The sequence below is a fragment of the Mytilus edulis genome, chromosome 7, assembly GCF_963676685.1.
Source record: "Mytilus edulis chromosome 7, xbMytEdul2.2, whole genome shotgun sequence".
Classification (NCBI taxonomy): Eukaryota; Metazoa; Mollusca; class Bivalvia; order Mytilida; family Mytilidae; genus Mytilus; species Mytilus edulis.
Window position 1 is genome coordinate 63004801 of NC_092350.1, and position 24469 is coordinate 63029269.

Sequence of the window (24469 nt, forward strand, 5' to 3'; positions counted from 1 at the left end):
ATGCATGCCAATTTGATAAAACTCATTATTCTGTAGAAGTCAATATACGCACGTGCAAACACATGTTATTGGATTTAGAGCATGGGTTTATTCATAAAGCGTATGAAGCATGTCATATTAGAATTTGTTTTAAAGAGAATTAGGAATACATCGGACGGGTGTTTTTGAGCTTTTTATTTTTCACGATACTTCACTTGCCGTTCGGTATAATTTTGAAATCTTTTATTTTTCCTAAAAGGGACAAACACTTTTATCTACGGTTTTGGTTTCAATAGAGAAAAAAAAAACTATTCGAGAAAGGAAACATGAACAAAAACCCCTTATAAACGAACTTCTCTATATTTTAGGCTGTTTGCCCGACTCAGTTGAAATGTATGAATAAGTGTACTCAAGTAGTTAAAACTTGCTATCTATATTTTCAACAGCAACAATAAAAAAGAATGACAAACGAGTTCCAAGTTGTTTTTCTTTTATGCAATTATCATAAAAGAGATCTTGGGAATCATTAAGTATGGAAGTTTTTTTTTTCTCGCGGTGACGATATTATCCCCATTGAAAAGTTCATGTTTCGAGCATACCATATGGAACTTTAATCCCTGTTCCGAGACTGGTACTATTTCATGGAATTGTAATAAAGAGTGCACTAACGACGCCCGAGTCGACCAAGCCATTTTCAAAAGGGGATTCCAACCCAAGATAAAAGTCCGGGGTGGGTCCGACGATATGTTCCTATTTAAAAGCAATGATCGAGAAGAAAAGGGATGTTCTAACCACCGGAACAGCCCGTGACCTTTCAGAACGATGTTGTTGATTTCAACACAAATGTTATACGCAAATCAATTTAATTGATTGTTAGGAATAAAATATGTAAAAGTGTAGCAGTCGAGAAAAAATTGTTAAAAAAATCACAATTTATTTAATTCGGCATGGCAATAGTTGCAGAAACAAAGTTGTAATCGTGCATAACAAAAACGACTCCAACATTACTATTTAAAATGAAACAGTTTGTAGAGTATCCTCTGAAAAATATGTTAACTAGTTTCCTTATACTAACCATTGCATTAAAAGTATCCTGTTTTTCGGGGAAAGTATAGTGTTCCTTCTAATAATATATATATCAGACTATACCTTCGGTACCTATGAATCCTTGTTCAAATATTCAGCTGGTTGCGGTCCTGATGGTAAATCTAGAAAAGCGCTTCGTACACATGCAATTTCAACGTGTTGCTTCCATCGTTTTTTCAAAAGACACCTTTTGCTATTTTGTTTCTGTATCGTTGGTTTCTTATTTGTATTTTGAGATGACCCCTTGTTTTTGTCACCTGTAATCGTAAGTCTAAAGTGTAATACTGGCTAAATGTCTGGTTGTAAGAGGTATTTTCGGTTGTCAATTCAGTACATTATTTTCTAATTAAAACTAACAAGTTTTACCTCTCTTAATATCTACTTATAACCGTTTAGTGTCTCTGAATAACAGCTATATTTGTACGAGGCTATGTAACAGGTGTGATGCGAGCTTTAGCGAGCTATTACTCCTGTTTCGAGCCGAGTTCAAATACAGCTGGTCTTCAAAGACAATAAACAGTTATTTTCTGTATCCTGCAATTTATTGTTTGTGCCTTCAAAAACACACAAAACTCACATTTTTGTTCGATCTAAAATCCCTTGAGACCCTCGTAGTAATACTTAAATCACCCGTTCAGCTGAAGACGGGTTCACAATAAAGGCAACAGTAGTATATCGCTGTTCAAAATTCATAAATCGATACATAAAAAAACAAATCCGGGTTACAAACTAAAACTGAAGGAAACGTATCAAATATAAGAGAACTACGACACAACAGAGACACAACACCGAAACGTAACAAACAGAGAATCGAACTATAATGTAGCAATGGCCATTTTCCTGACTTGGTACAGGGCACTTTATGTAAAAATGGTGGGTCGAACCTGGTTTTTTGGCATGCCAAACCTCCCGCTTTTATGACAGTGTTAATTATAAAATTAAACTAACAACACTACACAACAGGGTTACAATAAATAAACAGATAAATGGGTCAAAATATAGGACAGAGAAACAAACGAATAATAGCCATTCAAAGGTAACAAGTTAAAAAATATTTTTATACACCAGACGCGCGCTACGTCCACACAATGATCATCATGATGAATAATTATCTATTTTAACATTACAACTTATTTTAACATAAACACAAAGTAAAAAAATCATTGTCCAATTTGAAACAGAAGCGTACGAGTTATTCCACGTTTCAGAATTTTGAACTGAACTTGACATTCACTTAACATGCATGCTGCCCTTGACCTGGTTATTTCTGTTTTACGAGAATACATTAAAGTTTTAAAATGGATGATTATCGTCGTACAAAATACTGTTGTTCATTTTTGACTTTTGATAGAAAATTGATTTTATTCTTATTGCTCTAAAGAAGTGTTTTAAAACAAACAGAACGTATAAAAGTAATCGTTAGTTCGCGTGAGGTGAAACAATACGACATCGAAATACGACTGCAATACATATTCTGAGGTTGCACATTCTCATATAACACTCGTCAACAGCAATACATAAACGAAGGCCGGCAGTGTGCGGAGCTTTAAAACGATATATGTAGTAAAAATACATCCAATTGCAGGATACATGTTATTATTTTCTATTGTATGATAACAACAACAGCAGACAACACAAGGTTACAAATAGTTCAAAGAATGTTATGTAAAGACTGTATTATGTTATTGTTTGAAAGCAAACATTCGGAAAAAAATCTTCGCAAAGGAATGAAATCGTAAGATTGGTTATATATTTAAATGAATATGTGTATATATTTTCATTTTCTTACATAACATTTTGATTTTTTGTAAGCGTAAACTATTAACCGTCAGTTTTATTATTCATATTAATAGCCACTAAACCTGTATTCTCCATGACTGTTATATTGAGTACCAGTCAAAAAGGCACCTTGAGTCATCGATTGCATGGATGATTGATACGAGGAACTTACGTTTCCTACAAATGTTTGATTGTGAAATGTAGAAGCAAAATGTGTTTGTCGATTGCCCATGTTGCTTTCATACCATCCACTTTGGGAATGGTAATCATTCCACTGTTGCAACGGATTCATATTGTATTGTTGAATTTGCTGAGACTGTTGCGATATATTTGGGTACGGTTCATTGTTCCATCTGTTATGGACATCCGACTCGTATGACTGCGTAACAGGTAGCTCTTCCCTTGGATATCGATATACAGGTTGATTATTTCTCTCATATCCACAATATGGCTGCATTTGTGAGTCATTTGCATATTGACTATCAAAATCATAAGGACTGGCCACTTGGCCATCGTGAAAATTGTATGTCTGCAGTCCATCTTGAAAACCATGGTTATCGAATTGTCCATGATTAGTGCAAGAGTCAATATTTAGTGATGCAGATTGGTGGCATGTTTTAGACGACATGTTCTGAGCATTCGTTTTGTGTTGTTTCCTACGTAAACGATAATATAAATACAAAAATACCAACTGTAGAATGCATCCAGTAATGGCAACAACCATAACACCTGGTGCCCACCATGCATGGTTTGAACATGCCCCTCCAATCTTCATTTGAAGTAAAGCAGGATCATCGCTATACCAAAAGAACAACATAATGCTATTTTCTATATAATATACAACATAATAACCTACGAAGAATTTCCCCCCACATTGTTCTTTCTTTTGGCATTGATAAATTTTTGATACAGAATAGCAAAATATGTTGCCTATTATTCCCAAAATTAAATTAGGTTCCTCTAAGAAGCGAAAGCTTTTACCAATAGTCAATCTTTCACAAAGGCTGTACATGCATCCACATAAAATACGATAAAGTATGAAAATGAAAACATATACGCTGTATTCAGCAGTACAGAGTGCAATTAAAATAATGCGTGGCACAATCTCAGCAAATCGTGATATCCAGTGAATAAATTTTACACAAAAGCCGTCCTCTTTGTTGTGGTTTTTCTTTCGATTTTGATGTTTAAATGCATTTAATGACCATGCAAGCCCAAGAGAAGATGCAATTATGCTTAGAGAACGAATCATTCCTATAACAGAAAGTAAAACTCAAATAAAAGCAGATACACAATGTGTTGATATATTATAACTCATGCACTTATTTTAGTTTATCAGTATGTTTCGGTATTTATGTATTCATGTATACATGTATATGTTTCAGCGGATGAAATTGTGATAATACCCTCTGTCTATTTGTCGTTTACCCTTGTAAGTTTTCTCGGAGATCAGATCAGATTTTTTTTTTTACTTTTTATATATCATATATGACATAAGTGCATGATGTATCAAGTCAACAAAAACGACTATTATTTAACGATAAAAAAGGTACATGAGATCAATTATCATGTATTATCATGTTGTCATCAACTGAATGAGATTCAATAATAAATGGGTTGCCAATAACATTTGCTAGTTTTCAAATGTGAAATGACCAGTTTTAAAAATGATAAAATTAGTTTTTTTTTTCTCATAAATTTCATTTTTACACTTCTTTCGTTCTTGAAAAAAAAGACACCGATACCCGACATTTTCGTTTTTGCTTTAGTTTTATATTATTTTATCTAATTTGGATCAATCACTTAACAGTTACAATAAGATAAATAAATCAATAACAGTCATGGCATTTATACACTAGTTGCTGTTGAATTCTCATTATTTATTGCTATTCATAGTCAGTAATATGGTAGTTGTTCTCCGTTCGTTTGATGTGTTTTAAAGTTTGACTTTGCCATTTGAATACGGACTTTCTATTTGAATTTTTCTCGGAGTTTAGTATTTTTTTTATTTTAATTTTCACGGTCAATAATTTGACAATATAATAATGCAATAAGTAAAGATGATCGTGTTTGTTAGTTTACATAATAAGCATGTTCAAATGCATTTTGAGCTTTAATAAACAACGTCTCATCCCACTTAGTATTTCAAATTGCCGAAACCGAAATACTTTGTATTCATTAATACTTAATTACACGGTTCTTAAACCGTGTATTGATAAATAAAACATGCATACAGATAATAACATACATTAATAAACAATAATGAATTACCTGTGTAAGTAGTGTCTGTATGGCTGTCAGTGATCAACAGGTAAATCTGTACTGTTAGTTGTGGAGCTGACTCTAGTGTAGCTTCAACCAGCGTAATATAAGATGTTAGATATTCAAATTTTGAATTTGTTTTACCACGTGCAAGTACCTGGGCATACCTTCAAATATACAAATAATGAAATACATTCGTGGTGCGAGTAAAACATTTATTATCACAATAATGTCATGAATGTATGGTATGACTTACAGAAGGATGGTCTATGTATTAAAAAAACTTATAAAAAAATATGCATTCCGTATATATAAATAACAGCGCCAACAGATATCGAAAGGCCATTCAAGCTCACAATTTCGCAAAAAAAAAAACCTAACAAAAACATGACAAAAAAAAAAAAAACAGGACAATTATTGATATTATCTTAATTGAAACTTGCTGGTAGCAATTTTTGAATATCTTAATTAACTGAGAAATGCATATGCCTCCTTCATATCTATATTTTCATGTATGAGTTTGGCTACATATTTGTTTTTTTTTAAACTTTTTATACAGAATAGTCCCATGATACTACAAAACCTCGTATCTACCAGGTTTAATTCGGAAATGAACAGTAAACAGTTTATTCCTCTCCAAGTGCAAATAAATGAAAAACGATTGCAATGATAATGTCCACCCTTTACTTTATTTTCAACATTTAAAAAAGTAAAGAATCCAAAGCAGGTCATTAATCCTCAGATATACGGACATCATTATTACATACATAATTTGATAAAGCAACAAGCGTCGTGCATAATGTGATCTATATTATAGGAAACTATGTAGTTCAGGGAGTGATGTGATGATTTATCGGGTCAATCTGACTAATTATATAATAAGAATCAAACGCGGAGAATTCGAAAGTTAATACAAAGAACGAAGAAGAATTTTCAGTATCCAATCCTGATTTTTCAGGCTGCAAACCAAGCAAAATGTGTAGGAATAAATTGATTTTAACTAAAACATTAGCGACATATTTAATTTTGGAATTGATCAAGTCTGGCAACATGTGTAATTTATCCTTTTTATAATCCATGTGTATATAACAGAAGAATTTCAATTTTTGGTCAATCTTATCAATAATTTCCAATTCAAACTTTAACTCATTTTTCTCAATCAAATATAGTTTTTCTAGTTTAAATCAACACATGGTTGTTGAGTGAACCGGACATACGATATAATGAGTATGTATTATCACTGGTATTAAAGAGATAATCGTAACTGCAATTACGACTATCCCAATATGGCGACGGCAGATATAGGTAAAATCTTCACAGTCGTTTTTCTCAAATGTAGCATGTTTTTATCAAAAGATACTCAGCTGCAAGGTTTTTCTATACCATTACATCATATTTGAATCGTAACGACGCACTGGAATTGTCTAAGCTTTTTGAAAATTGCCGTAGACAAATCGTAACTCTAAGGCATTTTTCTTCTTTGATAATCGTAATTTCTTTACCGGATAATAGTAACTGAAACATAATAAATGTGTCTTTCAGCATTTCAATGGTATTATGTGTTAAAAATACAAATTTCCAGTTTAACGATGACATTAACGCATATAAAAATAAATGAAGAAACTTACAGGTTAACATCTAGGACAAATTTACTTATATATCTCTATTTATAACTTACAACAATACGAATAACCTTTTAATATATACATGTACCTGTAAAAGATATGGAAAATGAAGCAACTGTAGAGTCAGTTATTGTGATTAGTAGTTATTTTTAGTTTTTTTCAAAATTTCAATTTCGCATTTGTGGATGCGCGTTTAACTTTGTTTGGTTTTTTTTTGGGGGGGGGAGGGTGGATTAGCTATTTCCCATATCCAAAAAGGGCAATCCTTGCAATTCATCGATCAACATGAAAGTCACATACAAAGCATACCACATTTCCATATGTCATATGTTTTGCCTCCAATTTGTATATTGATAAATTACATCAGAAGACATAACATGTAGATCATCACAGTCGGATCTTGTTTAATTACAAAGATTTTTATAGATTTTAAAACAAATATTTTGTGCTTCAGAAAAATGCATGACAATTAGGTAAGACTAATTACTGCTGTCATTTAATAGAAAAGTACTAATTATATGGCAAGTATGCAAGTACAAAAATACTCCTTCTTTATTACCTTCAATATTTTTCTCTACAATATCTTCCATGCGCCAAGGCTCCGTGTTGAAGGCTTTACATTGACCTATAATGGTTTACGTTAATTTATAAATTGTTATTTGGATGGAGAGTTGTCTCATTGGCACTCACACCACACCTTCCTATATCTATATAATTTATTATGTATGCAGCATACTTTTCATATATCAAGTATTTATGAAATTGTTAATTAGTTTGTTTCTAATATTGCGGAATATGCGTTATTTTTTTTCTCAACGTTGCAGTCATTCTTTGAATAAGTATTTCTAGTAAGAAAATTTAAAGCCACATCAATTTTATTTCTTGATTTTCGGGCTTTTGGCCAAACTATAAAAGAACACAAATCCCTTAGCTAGATTTGGCAAAAACTTTTAGGAATTTTGGTCCTCAATGCTCTTTAACTTCGTACTTTATTTGGCCTTTTTAAATTTTTTGAATTCGAGCATCACTGATGAGTTTTTTGTAGACGAAACGCGCGTCTGGCGTATATACAAAGTTTAGTCCTGGTATCTATGATGAGTTTATTATCCATGTTTGCCAATGAACCCCACGTTAGAATGTGTTTAACTTCCCGGGGGCAGAAATAGCACATATAGCCACTTGCAATACATGAATTAAAACAATATTTACTATATTTACTATATCTTTATTCAGCATAAATAACTGTTCATTTACCGTCTTAATCAGAAATCTGATGGAGGGTGACACATGCGTTTCGCCTGACAATTATTGCCATATATCATAAGTTCCTTTAAAATTGCCTCTTCGCTCATTCCCATATTTTGTGACATCCCTAGTTCTTGGAAATTTCCGTATGTTAACATAGTTCGTGTTTTCCCCATTTCCAAATTCCTTCAAGATTGTTCACCCTTCCAATTAATAATATATGCATAAAAAGAAATGTCAAGAGATGTTGAAACGTTTCGTAATTAATTCATCGCCATAATTTCATCATATGCTATCAGATATACGTTTGTATTGTCATTTTTATAATATCAATAAAACGCTTTCCAGTTACGATTATCTTTTCCTTTTTTAATACCATAATTACGATTATCTTTTTTCCGAGTTACAATTATCATCCCGAATTTTTCAACGGCAATTTTCAAAGCGCTTAAACAGTTTCAGTGCACCGTTACGATTAAAAAATGATGTAATGGTATGGAAAAACCTTGCAGCTGAGTAAAAAACATGCTACATTTGAGAAAAAAATGACTGTAAAGATTTTATCTATATCTGCCGTCGCCATATTGGGATAGTCGTAATTGCAGTTACGATTATCTCTTTTATACCAGTGATTATACAGTGATGCTTATCAGGTAAAATCAATTGTATTGGCTATTTAAAAAAAATATATGTATGTAAAACTATTGTTAGTATAAACTCATTTGCTTTTTGCCTGGTCAAGTGAGGCTGTTGAAATACAGTGGTCCGTAAGCATGAGACCTGGGCTACTTAGATATTTATAAATCAGAAGATTAGATATAGTATTTCGTATAATTCAAAAAAAGTCTGACCTAAATTATTCGTTCTAACCAGCGAACTCAACAATGATATATACGCAGATCAAATTTATTCGTTTATAATGTATTAATGTACGTTTTTTGATTGAGTTAAGCCTGCCAATTGAATTTTTTTTCCGTGTCTTTTTCTATGTTGTGATTTTATGCTATTGTTTCAGAAAAGGGAGAAGGTTTGGATCCATTAAAACGTTTAATCCCGCTGCAAATGTTTGCACCTGTCCTAAGTCAGGAATCTGATGTACAGTAGTTGTCGTTTGTTTATGTAATTTATACGTGTTTCTCGTATCTCGTTTTTTTTAATTTATATAGATTAGACCGTTGGTTTTCCCGTTTGAATGATTGAACACTATTAATTTTGGGGCCCTTTATAGCGTGTTGTTCGGTGTGAGCAAAGGCTCTGTGTTGAAGGCCGTACATTGACCTATAATGGTTTACTTTTTTAAAATTGTTATTTGGATGGAGAGTTGTCTCCTTGGCACTCACACCACGTCTTCCTATATCTAGATTATCGTTGATCATCTCAACGGGATTGATTTTCTCGCTTGAACCGGTACGGCGAAATCGCGAAAGGTAGTCGAGTCGAGATGACCAATGATAATCTGTTTATCGCTATTTTACCTATAACGACGTTGTCAATTTCATGTCAATTTTATTAGCAACACTACGTGTCATCTTAGTTTCTAGCGATAACTTCAGTCTCAAGCGAGTAGAATGATATGAAACATTATCACTAAAAAAGATTTAAGAAAAAATGCACAAAATAGCGATAATATTATTTATATGTAAATAGCGTGCTTGTGACTTCATACGCTATAACTACATGGGTTTGTACATCTCATATTGCATTTACTGACCCCATATATATCGTATTAGGTCATCATCACACTAAGTAACGAATTTATCTTATTGACTTTCCTAACATTTGTTACTTAGTATTTAGCTAGTGGCCTATAAAAATGAGCAAGGTCTTAAATATCGTTGGCATAAATAACTTACGTGCATTGGTCTAGATACAAAAATAATGCCACCAATAGCAACTTATAAGCTTTACATGTGTTTTATGAATTTAATTTAATCATCAATATCGATGTATTTCTTTGTCTATTGATATCTTAAAGATAACTATAAACATCTTGCTTGTTTTTTTAAAGAGACGTAATCCCACTATTAAACGTGTATTGAAAAATGCCTTATCTACTACGTACTATGGAATAATCACAATCTCCATGCGATTTTTTAAATTCTAATATGACGACCTATTATCGTCAACTAGTCTGTATACGGTATATCTACTTTTAGTGCACGCGTATACAAACACACAACTGGCTATTCCGCGTTACGTCCAGCTTAATTATATTGCCAGGTATTCTCAATTTTCGACATCAAAACCCACAGTTTACTTATGTCATAGTTAGAAATTGCATTAAATTTCCTTTAGATTTTTATAGGGAATATTCTTATTTTTATGTTAAATATTTTAGACATCTTGGAAATTTAATTTTATATTTGGCTTAAACATTTTGAAGTTTGGTTCACAAGTTTTCTTTCACTTTATTATCTATCTTAATACAGAAATATAAGGTGTAAATCTGCTAAACAAAGAGAGATTATTTTCAAGTTATCTTGTATGTATTTATCTCGTCTATGAAAAAGCAAGGCGACAGATTAAATTATGTAATGTCCATTAGTTCTTTTGTAAGGGTTAACAAATAAATACTTTATGTAATTAGACGTCTTTTGACAAGTTAAGTTGATAATAGAAGGAAATAGAAATAGCCACATTGACAATGAGTGGTTTTGCACGTGGTACGATAATCTGCCACTTTTACACTGAAAATTTGGTAAAATAAATTTTGATTGGCTCAAAACCTGAAAATTAGTTTAATTCCATGGATTCACTTTTTTTCTTGATTAGCGTCACTCTGCCATACGCTATCAAGAAATAAAGACTCTTTTTTATTGAATCCTTGGTTTTGACTATTTTCAGGTGAGTACATATTTTATATACATTTTTCTATTATGTTTTAAACTACGAAGGTAATTTATTCAATTTTGAAAGGTTGATTAGTTGAATTAAATATTGGGTTTTTAATTCAAATTATTTAAGAAACCATCAAAAATGAAAATCCAAAGCGTTTCTTCATATTCTATTTGAAAAGTTAACTGATGTACTTTTGGCAAAAAGTACTTAATTTGGTAAACAGAAATTTTACACATAACTTATGTAAATATATTTGTTTCAAAGTTACAGTTTAGTTTGTAATAGTTTTAGTTTACTATTATTGTTTAATTATGTCACTGTGTACATATCTTGAATGTACAGTTAAGTTTTGGTATTGCAGGCTGCCATAGATTTATTTATATGGGAGATAACTCAGGGTTTACTTGCGACAAAATTGCGGGACAAATAATATTGTGTATTTTCACCAGTTTAGAGCCAAAATAAGTCATGGTTAGTGTTATACATTTATTATTCAATACATTAATGTTAGTTTTCCATTGTCGCCAAGTAACAAAGCTTGTATAAGCAAAGAAACATTAGTTCTCCTGAATTTCCCATTCCAGCCTTGTGATTTCTATATTTTGAGACTTTGTTTATTTACTATCCTAATAGTTAAGACTGATGCCTATAGTTTAAGCGCATTTAAATATATTACTTTATTTAAATTGTATTTCACTTTAGAGTAAATTAACTCAGTAGTCCCAGAATGTTTTATTTTAGTATGTGAGCTAGGTCCCCAGAGATAACTTAAGTAGTTATCCCCCCTTGATATGCAAATTAGTTTGCAAGTGTTTGTTTTAATTAGAGTATTTTGTATATAAACTTGTTTGAGATTAATTACATGTTTCATTGTGGCATGTCTATGGAGAGTCGTTTTAAACAATGCAGATTGTTTATATTTAGTTTTAATATTTTATAAAGATGATAAAATTTACTGTTTAAGAATTTTTTAGTCAAAAATACAATTTGAAATTTATAAATCTTTAGTCAAAAATACAATTTGAAATTTATATCTGTTTGGTTAAGGCGTTATAAAATCATGTTCCTTATTCAGGAATAGACATCAGTCAGAATGTTTTATCTTTAAAATTCATATTTTATTTGGTTTTATTATACTAACATGACTAAGCCATGTAAAGGCTTAGTTTAGGAAATTTTGATATTGTTAGTTTGCTGTCTATTATTATGTTGTGATGTAATATATATTATAGACTCTGCCATACGCTATCAAGAAATAAAGACTCTTTTTTATTGAATCCTTGGTTTTGACTATTTTCAGGCCTGCCAAAGACAATTGTGTCAGCTTTCTTTAAGAAGCACGCAGCACCCGAAAGTAAGCTCACCGAATAGTTCATCACCCTGCTCGCTCTACCCACACAATAACTACACAGAAAACTTAGTTGTGTCAACTGGTGGAAGGCCCAAAAGTTCCGGTTATTTATGAGCTATTGGCTGAGATCTGCAAACATGCCACAACCCATGAATGCAAGAATTGGAGAGGCACCCTTGATTGAGATTGCACCAGAGGAAATGGTACAGGTACATCAACCGCCCAACAATGAAAACCAAGCTTCAGAACCACTTGTGCCACCACCAGCTCCAGAGCCTGTTCAACAGATACCAGAGCAACAACAAGCTCCAGCCCAGCTTATTCAGACAATACAACCAACTGGTACAGTACCACCACAGATTCATGCTGCAGTACCAGCTCAACCTCCAGTTCAAAACCAATCCAATCAACAAGGGCACTTAGGTAGAAGTAAGGTACACGTCAATATGACCCATTTTAACGGTAAAATTGATGCTGCACAGTGGTGGACTACATTTATGTCATTTATTACGCTTCAAAGATATGAAGAATGGGAAGCAATATTATGCTTTCCTTTTTACTTAGATGGTATCGCTAAACAGTGGTGGCACATGCTAGATACTTCTGCAAACAATTCATTAAACCATATCAAAACTGCCTTTTTAAATAGATTTAGACCATTAGAAGAAGATGATGTAGGCTTAACAAATCTCAGGCAATTAGAGCATGAATCGGTTACTGAATACATTCATAGGGCGTTAGGTTATAACAAAGACAGAAGTGTTATAGACAAATATTTGATAAAGTTAACATATAGGGGAATGAAAGAACAAATTCAGCAAATAGTTATCCCGCAAAACCCTACTTCTATGACTGATTTACTAAAAAAAGCTGTCACCGCTGAAATGACAGTAAATATGCGAAAAACTAACAACACTTCAGTTGAAGATACCATACATAAAGCCATTTCATCACTGGAGAACTCTATGACAGAAAGATTGGCAAATCACTTTCAATCGGTTGCCGCTATTTCTACACCTCCACAAAATAAACAACAGATAGATAATTCAACAAGTGCTTATAATAATCAACAAATGTGTTTTAATCCATATCAACAGCCATTTCAGATGCCACCGCCATATATGTATCAACCAGTACAGCATCAATCAGTGCAGTATCCACAAGCAGTTCAATACCCTCAGCAAAACATGCAACCACAGAACAGTTATCAGAACAGCAGACCAAATTATGCTAATAAACAAAATGGACCCTGTAAAGGCTGTGGTAAGTCTTGTAAGTCAAGGTCATTATGCCCCGCTTTTAAAAAGATATGCCATCATTGTAAGACCCCAGGACATTCTATTTCTGTTTGTGATGAGCGAATTAAGGCGATGTCACAAGGCTATAGGCAATACCCATAGGGATACGGGCCTGCCTTAAGGCAACAGTCTGAGGGTAGGCACAAAGATAAGGAAATAGTAAAAACAAAAGAATCAGAAACTATTTTTACTATAACGTCTCTTGACTCTGAAAAATGTACAACACAAGTCACTGTGGGGGAAACCACAACCAAAGCTTTAATTGACACCGGTGCAAACATTTCTGTAATTAGCAAAAACTTCCTCAATAAGACAACTTATGCCAATCATAATCTTATGCCAGGTAATGTGAGACAGGTAGTAGCTGCAAATGGAAATCAGGTCGCAGTTTTGGGTAAAATTGATATAGTTGTTACAGTAGGTAGCACAAAATTTACCCAAACCGTACATGTGCTTGATCAGTTACATCACACTCTAATTCTTGGATTTGATTTTATGAAAAATCAAGGTGCTTTTATAAATTTTGATGACCTTACATTAGAAAGGAATAAACCCAAGATGATTATAGGGTCCATATCTATAAAGGCAGGGTTAGTAAGGACAATTAAAGCTGTTACTATTCCAAAACGTTCAGAAATTAATATCCCTGTGTCGGTTTCAAGGCAAACTCGTGATAGTACTGTTCTATTGGAACCTCTTGAATCATACTGTCCAGCACTTAAAAATCTTGTAGTTGCAAAATGTCTAGTAAACGTTCAGAATGGTAAAGCTTGTTTGCGTCTTTTAAACCCAACTCACTCAGATATTCAGTTAAAAGCACACAAAGAAATTGCTAAGGTGTCACAGGTCAATATTGATGATATATACCCTCTTGATGACAATACTAAGCATATATCAGCAGTGTCAACAACAAACATCAAGCAGAAGGACACAGACCTTCACTTTGATCTGTCAAACTCTTGCCTCACTTCTGATGAAAAATCTGAACTCTCTAATTTTTTACAGAAGAACAGGTCAGCATTTGCAACCTCTTTAAATGAATTAGGTTGTACACATCTCTATAAACACAACATAGAAACAGTCCCAGGGGCTAGACCTGTTAGGTTAAATCCTTACAGACAACCTCCTAATGTTCGGGATGAACAAGATAGACAAGTTCAAGAGTTGCAGGAAAGTGGCATAATTGAACCCTCTTCCTCTAGTTGGGCATTTCCAGTGGTCATGTGTTTTAAACGTTCAGGTGGATCTATGAGAATGGCGATTGACTATCGCAAGCTGAATTCGCTTTGTCTCCCTCAATCCTTCCCCCTCCCCCACATGGAGAGTGTCTTTGATGCTATTGGTGAAAACAAGGCCAAGTACTTTAGTTCGCTTGATTTGAAGTCTGGTTATTATCAGGTACCCCTTACAGAAGAGAGTAAGCCCAAAACTGCTTTTATAACTCATATAGGAGTATATCAGTTTAAACGTATGAGTTTTGGATTGATGAATGCTCCAATCACTTTCCAGGCAATGATGTCTGATGTCTTACGTGGTCTCAATTGGAAGTTTGTTTTAGTGTATGTTGATGACATTCTGGTGTTTAGCAAAAACTTTCAAGATCATTTAAATCATCTTTCTCAGGTATTTGAACGACTCAAACATGCAAATCTTAAATTGCACCCTGATAAATGCCACTTTGCTTTGAAAGAGATAAAATTCTTAGGTCATTACATTTCTCAAGATGGTGTAAAAGCTGACCCAGAAAAGACCAGAGCTGTTAACGAATTTCCAGTACCTAAAACCCAGAAACAGGTCAGAAGTTTTCTTGGCATGGCAAATTATTATCGCCGCTTCATAAAAGACTATTCTAAAATAGTTTCTCCTCTTACTGCTCTCACTCACAATAATCAACCTGTCAAACTCAAATGGACTCCTAAGTGTCAAACAGCTTTTGAATCTATTAAACAGGCTTTAATAACTGCTCCTGTACTTGCTTACCCTGATCTAAGCAAACCTTTCATCTTAACATGTGATGCGTCAGATGAAGCTATTAGTTTTGTTCTTGGTCAGTTAGATTTTGAGAATAAAGAATATGTTGTAGCCTATGGAAACAAAACCTTAACAAAAGAAGAGAAAAGGTACAACACCTCTGAAAAAGAGTGTCTGGCAATCTTAAAAGGTGTAGAAACCTATCGCCCCTATCTAGCAAATAGTCACTTTACTGTGGTCACTGATCACAGTGCCCTTGTATGGTTAAAATCAGCAAAACACACAGGTAGATTGGCACGTTGGGCACTAAGAATGCAAGATCTTCAATTTTCTATCATTCATAGACCTGGTAAAAGCAATGTTGTGGCTGACTGTCTTAGTCGTATCCCAAATCCTTTCAATACTGATTCTGTTCAAGCTATGTCCTTGTCAAAAGATATTCTTTCGGAGTCCTCTGATGATACTGAGTCTCTGTCAGAACCATTAGAGTCTGAAGATGTACTCTCTGATGCAGAAGAATTTGATGAGTATAAACCAAAGTGGAGAACAGAGGTAAAACTGATTTATGAGTTTGATCATATTGATGATGGACATGAAAGCCCTATGGTAGCTGCTATTGAAGCTCAAAATGTTCAGGAGAAAATTGATGACAAAGTTTCTCTCTCTCAATTACAAAAAGAGTGTCCCGATTTCTCTGCAATCTATACCTATCTTTCTTTAGGGGAGTTACCAGATGATCGCAAACTTAGAGACAAGGTGGTCTCAGAAAGCAAGTATTTTAGTTTAAGTGATGGTGTTTAAATCATTGGTACCAAAGACGATGTCGTGGTATAGCAGAAGAGTTTAAAAGAATTAAACAAATTGCCCTCCCTAAGTGTTTGCGACTTGATGCATTAAAGTCTTATCATGACTCTTTAGCCTCTGGAGGTCACATTGGTAGGGAAAAAGTATACAATTCTCTAATGGAAAAGTATTGGTGGAATAACATGCACCAACATGTTATTGATTATGTCAAATCGTGTGACAGATGTCAAAGAGCAAACAAAATTGTAACCCTAACAGGCCTCCTCTTACAAAAATGCCCCAAGTTGGTCGTTTCGATAGGTGGCACATTGATGTTCTTGGTCCACTTACTAAATCACCAGATGGTTATGAGTATGTTTTGTTAGTCGTTGATGCCTTTAGTCGATGGTGTGAGGGATTTCCTATGAAGACTCAAAATGCAAAAGAAATAGCAGAAAATCTTTACAATGGAGTTGTAACTAGGTACGGTAGTCCAAGAGTCCTCTGCAGTGACCGGGGACAGGCTTTCTTGAGTAAGATTGTCAAAGCTATATGTGAAATCTTTCAAATTACTCAACACCACACTTCTTCTTACCATCCAAACACAAATGGTACTGTGGAAAGACAAAACCATACTCTTGCTCAATCTCTTCGTACTTATTGCAATGAAAGTCATGATAAATGGCCTTCTTTAATCCCAAGTATAATGATGGCTTTCAGAAGGTCTGTCTCATCAGCTACAGGGTTTTCTCCTTTTTATATGATGTTTGGTCAAGATATGAAAATTCCTTTTGATATAGCTCTAGAACCAAAAGATAATTTACCTCAGGACACAAAAACCTACCTCAACCAATTTATTTCCAATATAAAAGTTGCACACACAATTGCACATCAAAACGAGGCAGTGAACAAGGAAAAAGACAAGGTTCGCCATGATGAGAAAGCAAAAACCCAAACTTTTGCTGTTGGTGATTTGGTTCTAATCAAAGTACACAAATTTCCAACAGGAATGTCAAGTTAACTCTGTGACAAAGCTGAGGGTCCATACCATATTGAAGAGATTGGTCCAAATCACACATATGCTTTAAGAAGACAGTCTGACCAAAAGAAACATAAATCCCTCATGAATGCTACTAATCTTCAACTCTATACTCGCCCTGAACCAGTTCGTCAACGGTTGACTGTCCACCCACCAAATCAAAATGATGCCCCAGAACCTGATTCAGACACAGAATCTCTAGAAGATGATGCAGAAATCCAAGACGCACATGACAATGTAGTGCAACCCCCTCCCCAATCCGTCATTGACCCATTGAAAAAGTATACTTTTAAAGAAATCATCAAAGGTCGACGCAAACAGGGACGTCGTGAGATGTATGTTAAATGGCTTGATAACACAAATACTTGGGAACCTGATACAAACTTTGATCAGGATATTTTGGAATACATAAACAGTAGATTGACCAAGAAAGGAAAGAGAAAAAAATCCCTTTTTAAACCTTGATTTGTAAAGGCCTAATATCCTATTTTGTCTTATCTGTTTATATAAGTGATGCACAGGTATCCCCCCTTATATGTTTGAGTGATACACAGGTATCCCCCCTTATATGTTTGAGTGATACACAGGTATCCCCCCTTATATGTTTGAGTGATACACAGGTATCCCCCCTTATATGTTTGAGTGATACACAGGTATCCCCCCTTATATGTTTGAGTGATACACAGGTATCCCCCCTTATATGTTAAGTGATACACAGGTATCCCCCCTTATATGTTAAGTGATACACAGGTATCCCCCCTTATATGTTAAGTGATACACAGGTATCTACCCACTTTATGTTCATTGATATCCTTGGATAGTTTAGTTCCTATTTTGTCATCTCACCAATACAAACTTGACTCAATGCCTTATGGTACATGTTGGATGAAGAAAAAACACCGATGTACAGACAAGTTCTTATTTGTTCAGAGTTTCATTATCCTAGATAAGTGGTTTACAATGTATTGGGTTTTCGAAATTTGGATGAGCAGTTGTCATATTTTTACAGTTAATTCTGTAGTTCATAGTGCTAGATTGTATGTTTAGAGCTCAAATATGCAGTCAAATTAGACCAAGGCCCATCTAACTTTCCGTTTCAATATCGTTGTAGGCTATTCTCTGATGAATTGGAACAGTCTGCTCTTCTCAACCTTCATAGTCCTTATAAGTTTGTGTGTCATCATTGAATCAACAAATCAAGAAGATATCATTCAATGTTTGAAAAATGGTGCAGAGTTTCGACAAGAATCTAGACTATTTTTAGCCAAAGAATGTTGGCTCCAGACTTTTAGAGATCATATATTATGTAGTAAAATGGCTATTTTTGTTCTTATAGCTGTCAGTTTTATGTATTGTAAAGCACCAAGAATGGCAATGGTTATGTCAGTTATGCAATTTTTCTCTTGTGTAGAATCTCAAACTCCCCCATCATTTATATATCGCAGACCCACTGAAGAACCACAATGATTTTTCAACAAAAGTTCAGCAATTTATTTCAGAATTTTCATGGGTACACGCATCAGTTATTTTGAGTATAATTGTCTTATTGTTTTTGATATTTTTAATTTGCTATTTGTACAAATCAAAACATAACCGATGTACGACTTTGGTTTTAGAAATTACCTCAGGTGGCGATTGTGTTATTGTTCCTATTTTAAACTTGTCTTTGTGCCCATCTTACTATCAAATTTCCAAACCATCCGTTAAAGAATTGACCGTTGCCGCATTTCCCTCATGTAAATTATTTGCCACATGGTCATCCTTTCAAGTAACTAATTTGTTAACTGAGCAAAGTATTCAGATTCCCACAACAATTTCACTTAGCTTAAGGAATCGTTATAAGCTTCCATATATTTTAAATCAACCATTCAATGCCTACGTCTATGTGACACACCAAGGATTCGCTAATATTCTAAATCCGCCAGCAGATTCTTCAAATAAAACTAAGATAGCATCTGCAGCTGATTTGACCTCATTTGTATAAACATTTTTATAAAACCATTATTATTTTGGATAATTATCTTATTTTTTTTGGTTTTGAGCGGTAGTCACCACCTGATTGACTTAAAAAAAGATTTAAAGACAAAGATAATTTTGTTTTATATTGTAATGTTTCCATTTGGGTTTAACTTTTGAAGAACTCTTTGTACAAAGATGTAAATACTAAATTTTTCTTATTTTGATCAATATTCATATGGCATATCTTGATTATCTCCCCTTAGTTTTATATGACCTTGATGAACAAGACTTATATTTTTATTGTGTATATAACATGTATTTTTTTTCAGTTTTATAATATTAGTATCATGCTTAAGACACTATTCTGTTTTATGGTCTCTGTTCATATGGAAACGAAACTGCTACTGAATTACCGTAAATGTTGCTGTACTGACCGCATCGAAACATAACCCGTAATTATAGGAAAACACTCGCTTCATCTAATCAATTCTATGGAAGATATTCAGTTCCATGTGTACATATCAAGTAATCGTGAAGGATTCGACTCAACACACTTATTGGAGGATATTCAGTGCGATTTAATGAAAATCCTATACATGTACAATTCAAAGACATCATTCTTGACATAAAGTTATCATGTTTGACATTTTTGAATATACTGTACTGTCAGTTTTGGTATTTTTTTCAGATGTGTTTACAATTAATTCATGTGAAATGAAGATTATATTTGAATATTTAAAGATAAATTTAACATTTTGAAGCTTTGGGGTCCAAAGCTGGTAGGTTTGTGGGGAGTTGTCATAGTTAGAAATTGCATTAAATTTCCTTTAGATTTTTATAGGGAATATTCTTATTTTTATGTTAAATATTTTAGACATCTTGGAAATTTAATTTTATATTTGGCTTAAACATTTTGAAGTTTGGTTCACAAGTTTTCTTTCACTTTATTATCTATCTTAATACAGAAATATAAGGTGTAAATCTGCTAAACAAAGAGAGATTATTTTCAAGTTATCTTGTATGTATTTATCTCGTCTATGAAAAAGCAAGGCGACAGATTAAATTATGTAATGTCCATTAGTTCTTTTGTAAGGGTTAACAAATAAATACTTTATGTAATTAGACGTCTTTTGACAAGTTAAGTTGATAATAGAAGGAAATAGAAATAGCCACATTGACAATGAGTGGTTTTGCACGTGGTACGATAATCTGCCACTTTTACACTGAAAATTTTGTAAAATAAATTTTGATTGGCTCAAAACCTGAAAATTAGTTTAATTCCATGGATTCACTTTTTTTCTTGATTAGCGTCACTCTGCCATACGCTATCAAGAAATAAAGACTCTTTTTTATTGAATCCTTGGTTTTGACTATTTTCAGGTGAGTACATATTTTATATACATTTTTCTATTATGTTTTAAACTACGAAGGTAATTTATTCAATTTTGAAAGGTTAATTAGTTGAATTAAATATTGGGTTTTTAATTCAAATTATTTAAGAAACCATCAAAAATGAAAATCCAAAGCGTTTCTTCATATTCTATTTGAAAAGTTAACTGATGTACTTTTGGCAAAAAGTACTTAATTTGGTAAACAGAAATTTTACACATAACTTATGTAAATATATTTGTTTCAAAGTTACAGTTAAGTTTGTAATAGTTTTAGTTTACTATTATTGTTTAATTATGTCACTGTGTACATATCTTGAATGTACAGTTAAGTTTTGGTATTGTGGGCTGCCATAGATTTATTTATATGGGAGATAACTCAGGGTTTACTTGCGACAAAATTGCGGGACAAATAATATTGTGTATTTTCACCAGTTTAGAGCCAAAATAAGTCATGGTTAGTGTTATACATTTATTATTCAATACATTAATGTTAGTTTTCCATTGTCGCCAAGTAACAAAGCTTGTATAAGCAAAGAAACATTAGTTCTCCTGAATTTCCCATTCCAGCCTTGTGATTTCTATATTTTGAGACTTTGTTTATTTACTATCCTAATAGTTAAGACTGATGCCTATAGTTTAAGCGCATTTAAATATATTACTTTATTTAAATTGTATTTCACTTTAGAGTAAATTAACTCAGTAGTCCCAGAATGTTTTATTTTAGTATGTGAGCTAGGTCCCCAGAGATAACTTAAGTAGTTATCCCCCCTTGATATGCAAATTAGTTTGCAAGTGTTTGTTTTAATTAGAGTATTTTGTATATAAACTTGTTTGAGATTAATTACATGTTTCATTGTGGCATGTCTATGGAGAGTCGTTTTAAACAATGCAGATTGTTTATATTTAGTTTTAATATTTTATAAAGATGATAAAATTTAATGTTTAAGAATTTTTTAGTCAAAAATACAATTTGAAATTTATAAATCTTTAGTCAAAAATACAATTTGAAATTTATATCTGTTTGGTTAAGGCGTTATAAAATCATGTTCCTTATTCAGGAATAGACATCAGTCAGAATGTTTTATCTTAAAAATTCATATTTTATTTGGTTTTATTATACTAACATGACTAAGCCATGTAAAGGCTTAGTTTAGGAAATTTTGATATTGTTAGTTTGCTGTCTATTATTATGTTGTGATGTAATATATATTATAGACTCTGCCATACGCTATCAAGAAATAAAGACTCCTTTTTATTGAATCCTTGGTTTTGACTATTTTCAGGCCTGCCAAAGACAATTGTGTCAGCTTTCTTTAAGAAGCACGCAGCACCCGAAAGTAAGCTCACCGAATAGTTCATCACCCTGCTCGCTCTACCCACACAATAACTACACAGAAAACTTAGTTGTGTCACTTAGGCCAAATTTCAAATACAATATATTTATCTCTATTCTATAGCAAAATACGATTAATTTATTTTCTGTGGTAAAATTTCATAAATCGAAAATTCTGCGAAATGATGTTATCGTGTTTACATGGCAACGACACAAGGTGACGTCATATTAATGTTTCCATAAACAAAAAAACAGATTTAAACACCAGGCGTTATATTAAGCTTCGTGGGTGCCTCATAATGCAATAATATTACATTAAAAGAACATACATATTGGTGATAAATGAAATTAAAAAATATATTATTGAATTATATAATATTACTTATATTAGCATATGGGTGCAAACAAAACTATCGAATTTGTCCCATTAGTATCGAAATAATGCATGGCATGCAGCCGTAGATTTGTTTTCATTTAACTATAGACTGGGTGTTTATAATCATATTTTACCCATTTGATAACGCTCAGGGTAAATTAGTCGAGTATAAATGCCCAACCCTTGAAAATGAAAACAAATGTACGGCTACCATTTATTATTTCTTAACCAATCGTATTACCTAAAATGTTAAAGGAGGTCACATAAACCTGTTGTACAATATTGCACATTTCGTATGGTCCTTGACACGTTTTAGTTCGACGATTTGCAAAGAGCAATATCATATTTGAAAAAAAATGCACAGATTCTGTGTGATTATTAAATTTTCTAAAGCTACTACATCTATATTGTAAAATACTAGCTGTTAGACACATTATATATGTTTGGTTTATTCGTTAGCTGCTATTCGGCAGGTTTACACTATTAGCTGTTTGTTTTACACCCTAAAAATGATAATTAACACGGAAAATATTACCAGACCAACCTCTATAGTTGGAATGGTATCAGAACGTGTGTGAAATAAATCAGGTTTCGTTATAGAAAAAATGTATTTTCATTAAAATACGTACGTGTATGTTGGTAACAATGCAGCAAATGGACTACACACAAGAACTAACACCAAACCAAACATCTGGAAACACATTTGCTCTCTACATGATAGATCCTTATAGTCGCATTCTAATTTTTCGTGATGTTTTGCAAAGAAAATAAACGCTAGAAAGAGAACTGGTGCGAAGGTAAAGGCCATCACCAATAGAAACTTTGAAGTTTGTCCAATCGAAATGTAGTGTAGGAACAGGAACACATCCGACAGAGTATCAAACAGGTACAGGACATATGTTAACAAAGTCAGTATGACATGGATAGTTCCCTTAATGCACGAATCATGATAAGGTTGCTTTCCAGAGCAGCACATTCGGTAGGCAGCCGCATACAAAATTATTAACATAACCATACCAAAAATAGCACAAACCATACTGATTATTTTGATAGTTTCACTCGACGTTGATAGTGCATCTGAAAATATATTTTTACTATTTATTGAAGATTGAGACCTTTTCCGCCTTGAATCTGATAGGCCGTGAAACTTTCCATATTACAAACATACAAGGGAACAACCATTTGACTATCTTCAGGATGATAGGCGTTTTGACTTCAATTAAATATATTGTTTTAACCAAGACCAGAAGGAAGAAAAATAAGTCTGGCATATTGAACACAGGGTTATCGGGCATATATTGCGCATATTTGTATTATATGATTATCCATGTTAATTAACAATTCATATAAAAGTTTCCAAAAATCTATATTCATAGGTAAACCTTTGTTTTTTCTGTAAATATTTTGCATTACGACTTTTAAAGAATCGCTGTATTGCAGATTTTCTTTAATATAAAAAGAAGATGTAGTATGATTGCCAATGAGACAACTTTCATCAACATACCAAAACGACACAGACATTAATAACTATGGGTAACCGTACGGCCTTCACAAATGAGCAAACTCATACGCATAGTCAGCTATAAAAGGCCCCAATATGACAATGTAAAACAATTCAAACGGATACACGGATTTTTTTGTGCAGTGGTTTGTTAAGTTTACAATTAATCATCTACGAATAAAACAATGTGCGCTAGGAGAAGATATCCAATCCAGTCTATTCAATACAAACTCCTTTTATGACCATAATGAAGGACAAGATATAGTTTGAGGAAATATAAGTATTAACCGTTGCGTACACGATTTACTACCAAAGTATTTTTGTATTCTTTCACTTTTCATTCCAGTTTATTTCTGGGTGCATGTTGTGTTTCTCGATCTTACGTTTTCTATGTGTTGTTATTATGTGTTCGTCTTTTCGTCGTGTTACGATTTTCGTCATTGCGTTGACAGTTTTTCTTGTTTTTTTTAGTTTGATATTTTCATAGTACCTTTAGTTAATCGTTTCTTGTTCAGAAAATGTAATCTGTTTTCAGCTTATTGTATTTCTTTTTTTTCAAATACTAACTTAAACTTTAAACATCCCTATGCTACAAAATAACAGAATAGAAATACTCATGAATCATTGCTTTCACCCTGAGCTTTTTGAGTTTT

The 24469-nt window shown here is 33.1% G+C and overlaps 2 protein-coding genes across 2 annotated transcripts; one reads left to right on the forward strand and one right to left on the reverse strand.

The window, feature by feature from the left end:
- Positions 1 to 2810: 2810 nt before the first annotated feature.
- Positions 2811 to 23631, reverse strand: LOC139483560 (uncharacterized). The gene is made up of 3 exons (XM_071267574.1): positions 22945 to 23631; positions 5116 to 5273; positions 2811 to 4098 (listed from the first exon to the last, which is right to left on the reverse strand). The coding sequence occupies exons 1-3, from the start codon at positions 23349 to 23351 to the stop codon at positions 2912 to 2914; spliced, it is 1752 nt and encodes a 583-aa protein (XP_071123675.1). The 5' UTR covers positions 23352 to 23631; the 3' UTR covers positions 2811 to 2911.
- On the forward strand, positions 12567 to 18723 carry LOC139481965 (uncharacterized). Its single transcript, XM_071265540.1, has 2 exons — positions 12567 to 13428; positions 18368 to 18723. The coding sequence occupies exons 1-2, from the start codon at positions 12612 to 12614 to the stop codon at positions 18721 to 18723; spliced, it is 1173 nt and encodes a 390-aa protein (XP_071121641.1). The 5' UTR covers positions 12567 to 12611.
- Positions 23632 to 24469: the final 838 nt, after the last annotated feature.